The sequence below is a fragment of the Acomys minous genome (genome assembly GCF_964271855.1).
Source record: "Acomys minous genome assembly, chromosome: 17".
Classification (NCBI taxonomy): Eukaryota; Metazoa; Chordata; class Mammalia; order Rodentia; family Muridae; genus Acomys; species Acomys minous.
In genome coordinates this window covers 9,375,255-9,391,794 of record NC_140500.1, presented here as the reverse complement: position 1 = coordinate 9,391,794, position 16,540 = coordinate 9,375,255, and the positions used below count along the sequence as shown (strand labels likewise).

General features: G+C 43.7%; 1 protein-coding gene across 26 annotated transcripts in view; it reads left to right on the top strand.

Annotated features, from left to right (window-relative positions):
- The window catches only part of PLEKHA5 (pleckstrin homology domain containing A5), a 183,200-nt gene that overhangs the window by 128,091 nt on the left and 38,569 nt on the right, over positions 1-16,540 (top strand). For 15 of the 26 annotated variants that reach the window (XR_014776231.1, XR_014776232.1, XM_084766241.1 and 12 more), the window contains 3 exons: positions 2,895-3,014; positions 4,168-4,221; positions 13,734-13,814. The exons of 4 other annotated variants lie outside the window; for them this stretch is intronic. Coding sequence is in view for 20 of the 22 variants with exons in the window: in XM_084766241.1 (XP_084622367.1) it covers positions 2,895-3,014; positions 4,168-4,221; positions 13,734-13,814 (255 nt within the window). In the remaining 2 variants the exon portion in view is untranslated. Of the gene's footprint in view, positions 1-2,733; positions 2,862-2,894; positions 3,015-3,830; positions 3,915-4,167; positions 4,222-13,665; positions 13,711-13,733; positions 13,815-16,540 lie in introns of those variants that run through there. 7 more of the 26 variants (XM_084766244.1, XM_084766240.1, XM_084766227.1 and 4 more) reach the window with 4 other exon arrangements.

Genomic DNA, 16,540 nt, shown 5'->3' with positions numbered 1-16,540 from the left:
ACCATGTGGCATACATGACCACAAAGTTTTGTCTCTGTCTGTCTTAAAAGCCCAAGTAGCAACAGAAAAAGAAAAAAGAAGGAAAACAAAACAAAACCCAAGTAGCTTAGTAGTGAGTGCTTAAGTAAGATACGCAGGACTAGATACAAGCTCAGTAGACCCTACACCAGCAGTTCTCAACCTGTGGGCTGTGACCCCTTTGCGGAGTCACATATAAGATAGCCTGTGTATCAGATGTTTACATTATGATTCATAACAATAACAGTTATGAAGTAGCAACAAAATAATTTTATGGTTGGGGTTGCCACAACATGAAGGACTGTATTAAAGGGTTGCGACATTAGGAAGACTGAGAAATATTGCCCTACGTACACACACTGAGCACAGACATCAGAGTGAAGTCTTAACAGGCACCTATGGCCACACGACAGACCTTCTGAAACGTTTTCTCTACGGCTTCTGTTTTGTTCTGAGACTGAGTCTTCATATATAGCACAGGCCAGCCAGGACTCAATCATCCTCCTCACTTGGCCGCCTCAGTTTTGGGATTACATGAACAAACTGCCATTCTTGGCCTTTCTGTGAAATTTAATATAAATTACCTACATTAGAGCCAAAAATACATTGATTTATGTATTTACCCAAGGGCTATATAATAGAGTTGGCCATGGAGGCTCATGCCTTTAATCCTAGCATTCCAGTGGCTGAGTCAAGAAGACTAAGAATTGGAGGCCAGCCTGGGATACAAGATGGGAGAAGAAAGCAACCAAGCAAATATAGTTGTTATTTTTGTTTTATTGTCTGTATTATTTAAATTTAGATTTTTTTAATATCAGTTCTTCAAATCAAAGAAAATACATGACTTTTCATTTGCTTTGGCTTGAGTTTGTTGGTTGGTATTTGTTTTGTTTTGTTTTGATTTTGATTTTAGTCAAGGTCTTGACCTAAGAATCTTCCTGCCCCAGCCTCTGGAGTGCTAAGATTACAGGTGCAACAACACTGCTGGGGTCTTGTCACTACATAGTCCCATTTGCTTGAAGGTGTGGTTTAACGCCTGTAGGATTGTTCATTTTTATTTAAAATTCTTTTCTACATTAATCAAAACAAACTTTTCATCTGTATTTTTTAGAAACAACTTATTTCATCTTACACATTTAGATGTAAGGAAATAGTTGCTGATTTTAAGTGATCACAGTTTATTAAAGATTGTGGATATATTCTGTTGAAAACCAAGACCCATTACCTCCTAGATTGTCATGTGACAGAAGCAGCAGCGGTAACTGGTACCTGCAGCTGCCTTGCTCCCTCTGCTGGGTATTCAGGAGCAGACCTGCTCAGCATCCTTTCTACCTTTTCCAGCAGTAAGGCCTCAAAGAGACAGCTAACTTAGTCTTCTGGCCTTTTGAACATTATCATTTAGTCCATACATAAACTAGTTTATTTTGCATTTTCTGTCAAAAATCAGCCTGAGGGGGCTGGAGAGGTTAAGAGCACTGGCTGTTCTTCCAAAGATCCTGAGTTCAATTCCCAGCAACCACATGGTGGCTCACAACCATCTATTATGAGATCTGATGTCCTCTGAATACTGTATAAATAATGAATAAATAAATAATTTTTTTTAAAAATCAGCCTGAGGTTTAGAATATCCTGTTCTACCCAAAAGAAAGGAGAGAGTGTGGTGGTCCCTTTTCTGCCCACATCCCTATGGCAAGACCTCAGGAGCTGGCCATGGTGATGAGAAGATAAAGCCTTGTCCCAAAGTCATGTAATCCCAAAGTGGCTTCAGAGCAAAAGCAGCTGGGCTTTCTGGGGGTTTGGTTTGGTTTGGTTTTTCATTTAATGTAGTTTGAAGTCACCTGCACTGAACACTGTTGACTGCTAACTGTAAAAGCCCGTTGCCTTCTCTTTGTATGTGCCCACCTTAATGTGAGGAGCCAATAGGAGGTGTAGCTTGCTTCTGCCATACTAGGCCGGTCTGAAGGCAGCAGTGAAAACGCTGTGGCTATCTAAGAGAACGTGATGGTACAGAAAATGAGGCGCTAACCGCAAATGAACAGCAGAAAGCCTGCATCAACTGGGCATAGACAGAGTGGGCTCAGCAGGGCCCTGGCCTGAGACTAACTGGGTGTAAGCAGAGTACACTCAGCAGTGTGCAGGCCAGAGTGAGCTCAGCAGTGTGCAGGCCAGAGTGAGCTCAGCAGTGTGCAGGCCAGAGTGAGCTCAGCAGTGTGCAGACCAGGGCCTCCTAGGGGTAGAGTGCCTGACCCACCCCTTACAGTTTTTAACAAAGCTCAGAGAAGCACCTGTCTGACTGCTGCTACAGGATACCCGTGCGCTCTGCAGATGTTAAGAAGTTCACCCACTGTTGAAGGCATTCCTCATCAGGACCTCTCCACTATTTCCAGAGAGTGTGTGCAGGGTGAGGGGTGGGGGTACACACATAACAATATTTGTTTTCCCTTTTTTTTTCTCCTACAAAAAAAAATAGAATTGACATTTTAATCATAAAAATACTGTGGAAACTCTATTGGTGGCATTACAAAATGCAACTGACCTCACACACAGCCTGATACCATCTTTAATGAGCAACTTAAAACAGTTGTCTGTGCTAAACTTTATGGTAATTTTGCGCTTTTTATACTTGACATTGAAATACTCTCATAAGTTCTGAGAAAATGCCTGAATGTCCTGTTGCCTTACTGTCAAGTAACACTATTCCTTCTGTCTCTCTAGATGTCTATGCATTTATGTAGGACCTATCATCATAGTGCCTAGGCACTATGATGCCAACCGTAAGAGGAAACTTGCCAAGAAATCTTGGTTTAATATCTGTCACTTAAGACAACAATTAATCTGTTTTCCACTGTTTGGATTCTTAAATTGTACTCCTTCAGCCAGAGGAGCTTACGCTGCTGCTAATAAAGCTGAGACGGCAGCAAGCTGAACTGAGTAGTATCCGGGAGCATACCTTAGCACAGCTCATGCAGCTGAAACTTGAGGCCCACAGCCCAAAGGTCAGCTATGGAGACTGTGTGTGTGTGTGTGTGTGTGTCATCATCACTCATCAATACATTCTGTGTCCTTGTGTTGAGCATGAGCCTGTATCGTCATCACAGGAATATTACAGTCTCCTATTGGCCCTTTGAGAATTCAGGTTATTTACCTGGATGTACAACTGAGAAAACACAATGAAGGTGTGTGTCTTCTTAGCCTTCGACTCAGCTGGTTGGGAGGAGGGAGCTATAATGAGGTATCTCAGCACAGTGCTGCTTCTCCGTAAATAAGTACTCTGACTTCCACATCCGATAAAACAGGTACTGAAAGGTTATGTTTTCAAATAAAGCAGTAAGTTGCGCTGGAGAGGTGGCTCAGAGGTTAAGAGCACTATTCCAAAAACAAAAAACAAAAACAAAAACAAAAAACGAGCACCCTTCCAAAGGTCCTGAGTTCAATTCCCAACAACCACATGGTGGCTCACAACCATCAATAAGGTGATCTGATGCCCTCATCTGACCTGTAGGTATACATGCAGGCAGAGCTCTGTATATAAAATAATAAATAAATCTTTAAAAATAAAACAGTAAGTTGAAAATTCATTATAAGCTTTTGCTCTTATGGGGAAAAAATGAATACATACATATATTTCTTGGAAGGTGTGGTGGAACACACCTTTAATCCCAGCACGGAGGCAGAGGCAGGCAGATCAATGTGAGTTCAAGGCCAGCCTGATCTGCAGAGCGAGTTCCAGGACAGCCAAGGCTACGAAGAGAAACACTATCTCGAAAAACCAAAAACATAAATAAATAAACATTTATATTTATATTTCTCAGCTACACAACTGCAATCCCAGCACTCAGGATGTGGTTACAGGAGAACCAGGAAGTTGGGGGCCAGTCTGAAATCTCTCAAAGGGTTAATAGCCTCGTTCCTATGAGAAGGGGGGGGCTGATGCACAGAAAAGGACTGGCATGTGAAGCTTCTATCTGCTAGAGCCATTGCAAGCATTTTCCCAGTAAACAAGCGGTGTGTGGTCTGTGCACGGGCAGAGCATGTCTGTGAAGGTTGTGTGCTGTGATGCTGTGCTGTGGGAACTGCCTGTTTCCTTAATGCCTACTGACCTTTGACAGTTTCCTTTCTATCCCTCTTTCCTTTACTGATGGCTACTAGAATGAAATTCTTTCACATCATCTTCAAAGGAACACCATATATTTGGATCATCAGGTGGGGTTTGTAGAATTTTCTTATTATGACACCAGTTAGAACTTACCAATGATAGTATAATTTTTTTCCTGGCTACTTCGGTATTTCAATCTCTTTAATGACTTGTACAAGTGACAGTAAAGAGCCTTGACCAAAAGGCATTTGTGAGAGAAAATGGGGGATACAAACACTGAGTCACCTGTATATATATAGCCTCTGTGTTTCTTATGCCTCATGAGAAGTCGTATGTATTGAGGCGTGTCTGAACTTGGGGGTGACCAGTGAAGGAATGACCGCTATGGATAGCCCGTTGGCAGCTGGGGAGGAGAGCCGATGTGGTGTGGGTTCCCTAAGGGAGAGCCTTAGGGTGGGTGGAATGTGCTGGAGGTCATTCTTTTGCTGCCTGAGTGTTGTCTTCTCCCGGGGTCTGGTCTTTGCTAAGTATGTAGAGCCTATTTACGGTGACCTGTGATTGTCCCCATTGCCTCAGGGGTGGGTGAAAGGCATGGTGGCTCCTGCCTGTTATCCTGGGGCACACACTGACACCTGTGCCAAAAGGGTGAGCACACATTGCAAATGAAAGGTATCAGTAATTAAGGACTGTCCTGGATTTTAGGGTCTTAGACACTATTAACACTTAGTGGGCCATGGTATCATAGCAGACATAATTTCTGCTAACAAATTACTTCTTTAATACAGATCAAGCTAAGGCTTATTTTGACTCGTGTTAAAATGTGTACATTTGAAAGTTTTGTCAAATAAAGTTCCTATGGAAAATGATATAAGACAGATGCTTACATAATGGGAAGAAAACAGTAAATGCAGCTTTATAAATTACTTCTATTTAAAGAGAGATTTGATGCCAGGATAAGCCTCTGCAGATATGTTCAGCCATTTTAATTTTAAAGAAGCACACTTTTCTTAGTATGTAAGTTGCGTACTTTCCATTAGTTTCTTGTCATGATTTTGTCTATTGGAATGCTTCAGAAATCAGCATTTTTTTGTCCAGGTTCAAATCTTCACTGCCAAGACTGCAGTGTTGAAATTCAGTCATGTCTCTACAATGTACTTTGAAAGCAGTATAAAAGATACTCACCTCACATTCTAAAAAGCTTTTGGGGTCTATAAGAAATAAACTGTCAGCCAGACATGGTGGTGTATGCCTTTAATCCCAGCACTTGGGAGGCAGAAGCATGTGGATCACTGTGAGTTCGAGGCCAGTCTGGTCTACAAAGCGAGTCCAGGACAACCAAGTCTAGCACAGAGAGACCCTGTCTCAAAAGAAACAAAAAAAGAGAGAGAAAAAAAACTGTCTATAATTTCCTCTCCCTTGTGAACTAGAGTACCTGCCATGGTCACACACACCATGCTTACAGCAGTCCAGAGGGCCAAGAAAATCAAAGCTTCAAGACTGACCTGAGCTACATAGCAAGACCCAGTCTCAAAAACAGAACAAAAACAAAAACAAAACTTACCTGACTAATAAATATATGGTTAGCAAGCAAACCATATCAGATCATTCTGAAAACCCATGAGAAAATACAGATAATAGCTTTAAAAAATATATAGTATAAGCATGAATCTGAAGTTACCTAGAATAATTTGTTGTTTTGGTTTGTTTGGTTTGGTTTGGTGTTTCCTTGTTTAACAGCGCTGGCTATCATGATCTCCTTGTAGATCAGGTTGGCCTCAAACTCACAAAGATTCACTGCTTCTTTCTCCTGAGGGCTGAGATTAAAGGCATGCACTGCTACGCCTGGCATACCTAGGACCTTTGGAATAAGGCTAATGGTTTGCTATGGTTTAATAGTAATCTCAGTAAAGTCCGTGGTGCAGTTACAGGGATGAACGTAAATGACTACCAACAGATAAATGTGTGGCAGGCACCACTGTTCCAGAACTGGCATAGATCCATCCCAGGCTTGTGTGCTCTTACGCCATCCTAGAGCCCCATCAGATGGCTTCTAACGCTTTCAGCATTCTAATACAGTGAGATACTGGTATGTATGAGTTCCAAGCAGTTTGTTTGCCTTTTTCTCAGATTCGAAAACAGTTACACTCTTCCCATTTTTAAATTTTACGATAATAGGAATAATTACAGAAATGGGCGTTTTGAGTGATATTTTGCATTTAAGTAGAACTACTTCTGATAGTCAGTACTTGACTGTTTTAGATAACAATAATATGTAAACCTTGATGAAAAGAAATCTATCTAGCCAGGCAGGCCTGGTTGCGCAGGCCTTTAATCCCAGGATTTAGGAGGCAGAGGCAGGAGGATCGCTGTGATTTGGAGGCCAGCCTGGTCTACAAAAGGACAACCAGGACTCTTACAGGACAGAGAAAGTCTGTCTCAAAACTTTTAGGAAAGTGGCGGGGTCGCGGGCCTCATTATATCTAAGTGTGTATAACCTTGAAATTACGTCTGAGCTGGGCAGACAGATGGCTCAGGTGGTAAAGTGTTTGAAGGGGTGCGTCCTTCCCCAGCACCCACACAAGAGCACAGTGGCACAGCATGAAGTGGCAGAGACAAGCATGCTCCGCAGCAGGCTGGCCAGCCAGCCTCAGTCAGGTCCCAGTGGTCCTCAAAAAGGGAAAAAACAAAAACCAAAAATCATGATGATCCTGAGAAACAACATGGTTGACCCTGGCTTAGACACACATAGACTCACAGAAGGTTACCTTAAGAAAATTTCTCCTTAATACATTTAAAAATTGTTTGTAGCAATGTATTAAAGTGAAAATGTTTGAACTGCACTGTGCATTGCATCTACCTATAGCTGTACAGTATGTAAAAATGACTGATAATTTCTCATTCAGCTCAAACCTTTCCAGCTGTTTGTCTTTCTTGTTCCTGCCAGTAACCTGTTAGAGCTGACCGGCTCTGTTGTTTTTAGCATGTCCAGGATTTATATAGATTGACTCATCAGTTTTACAGAGCCACAGGTTAGACAGTAGATCAAAGGAAGATGCTCTGGGCAAACGTTAAAGTACACACCTCAGAGGAATGTGTGCTGGCTGATGCTCCCTCCCAGTTGCTCTGTTCCCCACTCCTACATTAAGTAGAAGCACTCAATGCAGTCTTCCTCTGGCCACCGTCACCCAAAGGAAAACTAACTCATTGAAATTCTACTAATTTCTTTTTTTTTTTAAGATTTATTTAAGTATACAGTGTTTCACCTTCATATATACCTGCATATCAGAAGAGGGTACCAGATTTCACTATAGATGGTTGTGAGCCACCATGTGCTTGCTGGGAATTGAACTCAGGACCCTTGGAAGAGCAGGCAGTGAGTGCTCTTAACCTCTGAGCCATCTCTCTAGCCCCCAATTCCACTAATTTCTAACGTAACTCATGAAAAGTAGAACAGAAAGATATCTTCTGAGCTGTTCCAGAGGTGAATTCATTTTGCTGCCACTGACACTCAGCAGCAAAAGAAGCCAGCCATCTTGTCAGGAAGCCAGCAGCTGGCACTTTAAGTGCTCAGCCTAAAGATGTTGACTTCTGGTCCCAATAGCCAGAGCAGGAGTTGTCATCACCGCCTGTAAGTACATGTGAGTCCTGGAGCGCCCGATGTGGTGCTGCACGCCTTTACTCCCAACGCTCGAGGCTGAAGTGACAGGATTCAGGGAGATACACAGATGAGGAGTCCAGACTTCGACCCTGTCTTGCTAAATCAAGCCATAAATATCAATAGCGGTACAGTTCTCTGGTAGGACTTTGTTCTGCTTTACCCTGAAGTACACTATCACAGACTGTTTAAATCACTAGTAACCTGAAGTCTGTGCTTCTAATGGTAGTCTCACTCTTTGAGAATCCCATACGTGTCCATGTTATTTTAATCATATCCAGTCCCCCCAGGTTCCCCACAACACATCTATCTCCCTCCCAGCTGCATGTCGCCTTTTCCATAACCAGTGGAGTTCAGTCAGTGCCGCCCCATTCCCTAAGCTCACCCTATTTGGTCCTTTCCCCTCTTCCTTTCTAAACCCTTTACTAAGAGCAGTGAAGAAATGGGGGTTTGGATGCTTTTGTTTCCCTGGACTCTTCCCGCCGCTTTTTAGGTAGGCAATAACAAGATAGCATGCTAGGAGCGGCAGCTCAGCTCGGGAAGACAGCAGCAGCAGCAGCAGCAGCAGGGCCTGAAGTCAGGGACCAAATAAAGCCGCTACTCTTTTAGCAGTAGTTTTCTAAAGAGGTACTTAAACATTTGAGGAGGAGGTAAGAAAGTTACTTTTGTTTTTCGAAACAGGGTTTCTCTGTGTAGCCTGGGCTGTCCTGGCTTTGTAGACCAGGCTGGCCTTTAACTGAAAGAGATTCTCCTGCCTCTGCCTCCTGAGTGCTGGGATTAAAGGCGCATACCGTCACGCCCAGCTTGGAAAGTCACTTTTTTTTTTTTTTTTTTTTAGTTTTTTGAGACAGGGTTTTTCTGTGTAGCCTGGGCTGGGAAAGTCACTTTTAATGCTATTTTCTACATTTTCTTTGAAGTTTCTATGTGTGTGTTTCACCTACATGTATGTAGGCACACCATGTTTGTGACTGGTGCCCAAACTGTCAGAAGAGGGCATCGGATCCCCTGGAACTTTAGAGATGGTTGTGAGCTACCATGATCATGGTGGAAATCAAACCCAGGTCCTCTGCACGAGCAGTGCTCTTAACCCTGGAGCTATTTCTCCGGCCCCCTAGCTTCTATGAGTGAACTAACCTGCGTGTTTTGCACATGTTCTATAGTAGCACTTAGACTTACACAGTGCCTGTGTATGAGCTGTGTTCTACAAGTGCAAGTGACTTTGAATGACGCCTATAATCCCATGGTTGGGTGCTGTGAATTTTCCTCACCCTGTGCTCCCTCTGTCCTCTCAAGAAACAACAGAGGGGAAATTCATGCAGATAAGAACTCTGGCTAAGCCAGGCGTGGGGGTGCATGCCTTTAACCCCCGCACTCAGGAGGCAGAGGCTGTGAGTTTCAGGCCAGCCTGGTCTAGGACAGTCAAGGCTGCACAGAGAAACCCTGTCTAAAATTAAAAATTAAAAATTAAAAAGAAACAAAGCACTGGCCTGGCTGTGTGTGCTCAGTGTGGCTGCCATGCAGGGTGAAATCCCAAGAGGGTGTTTGTGCAGTCCTCCTTCTCCGAGGAGGGGGAAGGTTGCTGGCATCTCCTTTTCCCTTGGCAACTCAGCACATCCTGCCATTGAGCTTCCAAGCACGCTCCACTCCTACAGCCACGGGTCCTGGAGCTTTTATTTCTAAGCATGAAATAAATACAAGGCAGTATTTCAAGGGGTGTGACAGAGGGTAGGTATCTGATGGAGTAAACCAAGAAAACAGGATTTCTTTTTAGAAGACAAATGTGTTTAATCTGATTTAAACCATGTATAATATATCAAAATATCACATAAAGTTTTCTGTTTGGTTTTTAACTTTTATTCTTCTCTCATACATTACATCCTGACAGCAGTTTCTCCTCCCTCCAGTCCTCTCAGCCCCCGCCCACTTCCCTTCTCCCTCAGATCAACTCTAAAGGATATTTTTTTAGCTCCTATACCAAACTATTCTTTCTAGTCCTATTTGTTTGTTGGCTGTTTTTCAAGATTCTGTTTCTCTGTGTAGCTCTGGCTGTCCTCTAACTTGCTTGGTAGACCAGGCTGGGCTCGAACTCAGAAATTCCCTGCCCCTGCCTCCTGAGTTCTAGGATTAGAGGGGTACACCACCACCGCCTGACCCAGGCTAGTCTTAATGGTGCAGAGAATTGATGACCTCTTACACCTTGCTGCTAAGAATATTTTTGGTTTTGTTTTGTTCTGTTTTTTTTGTGACAGGGTCTCTCTTTGTAGCCTTGGCTGTTCTGAACTCACTTTGTAGACCAGGCTGGCCTCAAACTACAGCAATCCGCCTGCCTCTGCCTCCCAAGTGCTGGGATTAAAGATGTACGCCACCACCGCCCGGCGAATAAATAATCTTAAATATCGTTACTCCTTTAAAATTGTTATTACCTTATAATAGTGAGCAGGAGGCAGGCAGTTTGTGAGGTGGTCAGAGTCCATTCTCCCCTTGGTCCTGGGAACTAAGCTCAGGTTGTCAGGCTTGTCAGCAAGTGCTGTTAATTTGCTGAACCGTCTCACCATCCCCTCATGTCTACTGTTGGTTTTCTTCTCTTCATCTCTTTTCTCTTTTTCCTCTTTTTGGTTAAGACGTTGTCTCATATAGCCAAGCCGACTTTAATCCTCTTGCAATCTGGTTGTTGCTATTTTGTTGTTTTATGGAGGGGGTTTTTCTCCTCTCTTTCCCTCCCTCCGCCCCCCACGTTATATGATATGTAACACATATTTATTAACCCTTTAGGGAGCCCATGACAAACCAGAGTATGGATACTATATAGGGTAAAAAGTCTGAACTCAAAAACACACTATTCTCTGGGCTCATCCCAAGCTTAGGACTTAGAATCCCGCCACGACCCACCCTGGGAATCTACACACACATACACCTGCAAGAAACCATATATAAAGCTTGCCTTCCACTCAGTTCCCTGGCTTCTCATGCCAGCAGAGGCAGCCACCCTCCTGTCTTTCCCAATAAATTCCTTGTGAGGTTCGTTGTACAGTATAACCTTGTGTTATTTTTTGGTTCCCTACTGCCAGGGTACCTTTCCTTTCGGATAGGGAAACCTTTGCCCTTGGAGCTGTAACACTTCAAGGCACCACCAAAGTTCAGCTTGGTCAGTCAGTGAGTTTCATTGTGGTTTTTTACAGGAATGTGGGCAAGTGGTTACTTCCAAAAGCATCACTAAAGCCCACGCTAGCATGGGTGACCACTCACAAAAACTGAAACCCTGGATCACACTGCCCAGCCTACAGGCAGCTCAGTGGGTTGGAGAGCGTCCCTTCCAGGTGCCTTAGTTGGTCTAACCCTCTTCCAGGCAGCTCACCTGGTTTCCATTTCTTCCAAGCAGCTCGGTCTTTTTTTGTGTCTCAGCTCCTCTGAGAGCGACTCAGCTTTTATTTACACTTGACAGGGCAGGGTCTGGTAGGTCTGGTTAGTTTCAGGGACTTCCTGAAGCTGTTCTGGATTGCTTACCTCATTGTTTAAAGAGCTTTCATGTACGATAATGTTTTAATATGAGAGGGAACTGTTATATAATATTCTCCCCCTCCTTCCACTGCCTCGTTCTCCCTTCCCCCCCCTCCCTCCCTCCCTCCCTCCCTCCCTCCTTCCACCACCTTTCTATCCTCCTGATCCCAGCATATGTGAGCTTGGAAGTTGAAGCCCAGAAAGTTCTTGAGTAGAACAGGACATCATGATGGCAGAATTCTATGAAAACTGACTAGACACTAGGTGGATTAGAGCTCCGAGCGCAGGCTTAATGCCTGTTCGTCACTTCCCACTGCTCACCTGACTATGGTTACTATGGCTGACTGATGTGGTCCTTGTTGATAACTGTTTCACCTGCTGTCTTAAACTTAACCATGAAAGCTCCTTTTCCTCACATTCTCAGCTATGAGTTCGTCTCATCAGTTCTCTGCTTGTCACCGGGTTCTTCCCCATTTCTATCAGAAAACAGACCTTGTAGTATGAGCTTCCTTGATGGGAGCTCATTTGCGAGAAGTTTACTTTGGGAAATGTAAGAGCAAGGTAGAAGCAAAGATGAACAGAGCATGACAGCCTAGGTAGCCTAGGCCTCGTCTCTGTAAACATTTGACAAATGAACCGAAACTGGGAGAATTACACAAGTTCACTGGGGGATTACTCAGGTGAAGTAGAGGGGAGATTAGCTCCATCCTCCCGTGCTCTAGGGCTCCACCTGAGGCCCGCTGCCACTGCTTTAAGGCTCTGTTTGCTGCATGAGTTCTCACAGGGTGCATAAGGTACATGCACACCAGGTGGGTCCTCACGTATAGGGTACATAAGGTACATACTCTCTGTGTGGGTTCCCACGTTAAAACAAAGGATGAGCTGATGAGAGGCAGAGAGCATCTTCTTGCAGTTTTAGTCTCATGTTTTAGTTAGGTCTCCAGCATATGCCCAGCGTTTCCAAACTAACTCTGTAGCACTCATACCTGGCAACAGGTAACTAGGACTCCAAGGAGGGCGTGAGCCATTCTGCGCAAGGGTCTTTCACTAACCCCATGACTGGATTATTCTGTCTACACAGAAATCCTCAGGTTGCACAAGAGCGTTGCCTGGGAATCATGTCCAGTGGTCCCCGTGTATGTGGGTGAGGGACCACTGCTCTAAGTAGACATCTGACTCACATTTGAGATTGTCCAGTGCTGTATCATCTATCCTACTTAATATGAATAGTCATTATTCGGCTACATTGATGAAGTGCAATCTGGTTGCAGCCCTGCAGTCAGTGAGGTTTTTTTGTTTTTTGTTTGCTTAGTTTGGTTTTTTGAGACAGGGTTTCGCTGTGTAACCTTGGCTGTCCTGGATTCGCTTTCTAGACCAAGCTGGCCTCGAACTCACAGTTATCCGCCTGCCTCTGCCTCCCGAGTGCTGGGATTAAAGGCGTGCACACCCAGTAGAGGTTTTTATACCCTATAGAACAGGACAGTCATGTGCTTTGCAAATGCAGTGGACAGTGCTGGTGTTCTGATGTGTGAGAGATGACACATGAACGATTACACACTGCAGTGTTGAACAGCAGGCCTGTCTGGTAGCCGTTCTCTCCATATCAGGATGCTTGTCTTCTGAACGCTTTAGCTCCCTACAAAGCCGGCTGCATGAAACTGCTTTTTTAGAAGCAATAAGGAAGTAGTGTATAGCTGGAAATGTGAGTCAAGCTTTCCGAAGCTAAGGAGTTTACTGAGTCCCTGCTGAATAAGTTTTAGTTTTTAAGTGTCCTTGAATGATTCTACATGATTATACTATGAGAAAATCCAAGACTGTATGGAATTATCTATTGATCAATTTTAATAAAATATGAGCCAGGTGTACTAGCGCACGCCTTTAATCCCAGCACTCGGGAAGCAGAGGCAGGCAGTTGACTGTGAGTTCAAGGCCAGCCTGGTCTACAAAGTGACTCCAGGACAGCCAAGGCTACACAGAGAAACCCTGTCTCGAAAAAACAAAAAATAAATGTTAATTAATTAATTATTGTATTTAAGTGATAAAGATTGGGTATTATACACTTTTAATATCCGTAGAGATACTAATTTTTTTTCTGACCAGCCTTATAAAGAACTGAGTTTTATTTCAGTCTTATTACTGAACCCTCTAGAAAGTTTAGATTCTCTTACATATTAATGGTTTATCATCTAACATATGTAAAAGTCGTTGTTACCTGGGATATGTTATAGTGAAATCTGATGGTAGCATTGTACAGCCAGGCTTATCTTATAACCTCTGGTGTATTTTATAGCTCTATATACTTCCTTGAGACTGTTGGTAACATTGTGTGTACAACCATGGGGTGAATGTAAGCGACTGCACTGTTAGGAAGATACTAAAGTAGAGGATATATTTACAGTGTCGTCTTTCAAATCTACCTGTGCTGTAAACTGATGTTTGCTGTATGCTCCTCCTGATTTGAAATAGATGAAAGAAAATGAACCTATTATCACCATGGTTCACACAATGATTGAGAACTCGGCGCTAAGACCACAACTGTACCAACAAGTAAGGTCTTGGACACTGAATGACACTGCATTATCATCTGCAAAACCCCTCAGTGACAGCCTTGTCTATACTCAGATTTTCCTCATAACATCAGTGTTTTTGCCTTTTGTTTCTGTTTGTTTGGGAAACCACGCTCCATCCATGCTCCCCAAGATGCTGTGGTACCCTTTAGCATGGCTTCGCTGAACACTCGCCCTTGACTATTGTGTGCCATCTTCCTAAAGCTTTTGTGTACATCATGTGGTTGAAAGATACTTGGAGGTCTGCAGTACACTTAGCAGGAGTTACTCGGTGTCCGGGTATTAACTCTGAAGGCATCACAAGAGAATTTCAGGGAGAAGGATTTGTAAGACTGTTTTGTGCACACGCCCTCCAAACCTCTCCTACTCTAGTACTAGTTCATCCCATTTATGTGGGTATCTATCTGTACTGATAAAGTAGAACCTAGCCAAGTTGTACCACAGTAGGGGTGCTGGTTCTCCTGCATTATCTGGGGTAATCTCCATACCCTAATCCTTTCTCTTACTCACAATGTGCCTGGGAGTTAGCAGGCTTTGATTTAGGAATCTTGGTAACCTGCAGATCTGCAAAAGAAGTCACGTGTTTTCCTCCATTGTTTCCAATTATTATTTACCCATGGTCTAAATGTTCCTGGCTCTGTGTTCAACAGCATCGGCTTCTTCCCCTTCAGCACCCTCCAGTTCTCTGGGCAGTAGCCTGTTAGAGTATTGTTAAGGCATAATGAAGAGGAAAGAATTAACTCACATGAAAAATGAATGTAGATCCTAATTCAAATATAGGAGGCACCTAAGAAAAGGAAGCCTGTGAGCTTGCACCGGCCACCGGAAAGGTCCAGGCATATGTGTCTTTGGGCTGTGCCTGCAGTCAAGAAGCAGGACCACGTGATGCCGAGAGATGAGGCCTACTCTGGGGCCCAGCTTTCAAAATGTTTAAAGTATGTTTAATGACTGGAACATAATTAATTTACAAGAGATAACAAAAATACTAAATATTTAAAGTTAAACAGCTTTACTTTAATAATGGGGAAGTGGCATCTTACCTTTTTGTGTATGTGTCCCTGTGTACATAATCCTGTGGAGCACATGTGAAAGTCAGGACAGCTTGTTGGATACCGTTCTCTCCTTCCTCTCCACTCTCATCTCCAGGATCCAACTCAGGTCGGCAGGCTCAGAGGCAAGCGCTTTACCCACTGAGCCATCTTAATGGCCCTGCTTCCTCCTGCGTGCTGAGATTGCACTGTACTCATGGGCCACCAAGCCTGGATATTCTCTTAGGTAGCCTCCTGAAAACTCACCTAGACAAGTGCTTTTCTCCAAATGGAAAAGATCTAAAGCTTAAGAGCAAACAAGTATTAAGTTTTTGTTTTATTTTTATTTTGTTATTTTATGTGTGTGGGTGCTTGGTTTGCACCATGTGCATGCCTAGTGCCCAAGGAGGCCAGACTAGATCGTCAGATCCCCTGGAACAGTCAGGATCAAACCCAGGTCCTCTGCAAGACTAGCCAGTGCTCTTGATGAGCTGGCTTTCCAAACCCTGCATCAAAATTTGTTTAAATCTCCTGAACTTGTTAGCTACTCTACGTGTCACACTTCTACACTGTAGGCTTTATAGAATGGTGACTGTTAAAGAAGTTCCTACCCAATGAGTAATAGCTCTGAAAGACATGCGTCAGCAAACACCTGTAGGCCTAGAAGCATTGTTTGGTTGGGTGGTTTTATGAGGGAAGTTTTGTTTGTTTCGTTGCCTGTTTATTTTGAGACAGGGTCTTACTAAGTAGCCCATGCTGGCCTGGAACTCACTATGTAAGCAGGCTGCCCTTGAACTCAGATAACCCTTTCCCTCTATCTCCTCAATACTGGGATTAAAGGTTTCGCCCTCGTGTGGCTGTTAATACTATTTTTATTTTTGAGATAGGGTCTCATGCCCAGGAACTCAGTAAAGGTGACCTTGAACTCCTGAGCCCCCTGCCTATTCCCCACAAGTGCTGGGATTACAGGCATCTATGACTCTGCCCAGTTTTGTCTGGTCCTAGGGATTGAACTGAGGGCTTCAGGAGCGTTAGGTAAACACTCTACCAACCTACATCCCAGCTGACTTCTTTTTAGCTCATTAGATAATATATTGTCAAACTTAAAAGTATTTCCAGAGCCAGGCATGATGATCACACCTATAACCCCAGGCACTTGGGAAGAGAAGGTAAAAGGTTTGGTCTGAGTTCTAGTGCACTTTGGGCTACAAAGTAAGATATTCTCTCTCTCTCTCTCTCTCTCTCTCTCTCTCTCTCTCTCTCTCTCTCTCTCTCTCTCTCTCTGTGTGTGTGTGTGTGTGTGTGTGTGTGTGTGTGTGTTGGGCTACAAAGTAAGATATTCTCTCTCTCTCTCTCTCTCTCTCTCTCTCTCTCTCTCTCTCTCTCTCTGTCTCTCTCTCTCTCTCTCTCTGTGTGTGTGTGTGTGTGTGTGTGTGTGTGTGTGTGTTGGGCTACAAAGTAAGATATTCTCTCTCTCTCTCTCTCTCTCTCTCTCTCTCTCTCTCTCTCTCTCTCTCTCTCTCTCTCACACACACACACACACACACACACACACACCACACACACACACACACACACACACACCAGCATTAGAAGACCAAGGCTTAGTGGTAAAAGCATGTGCCAGCATTTGCTGGATTCTGGGTTCCATCCCCAGCACAATAGAAAAAAGAGAAGA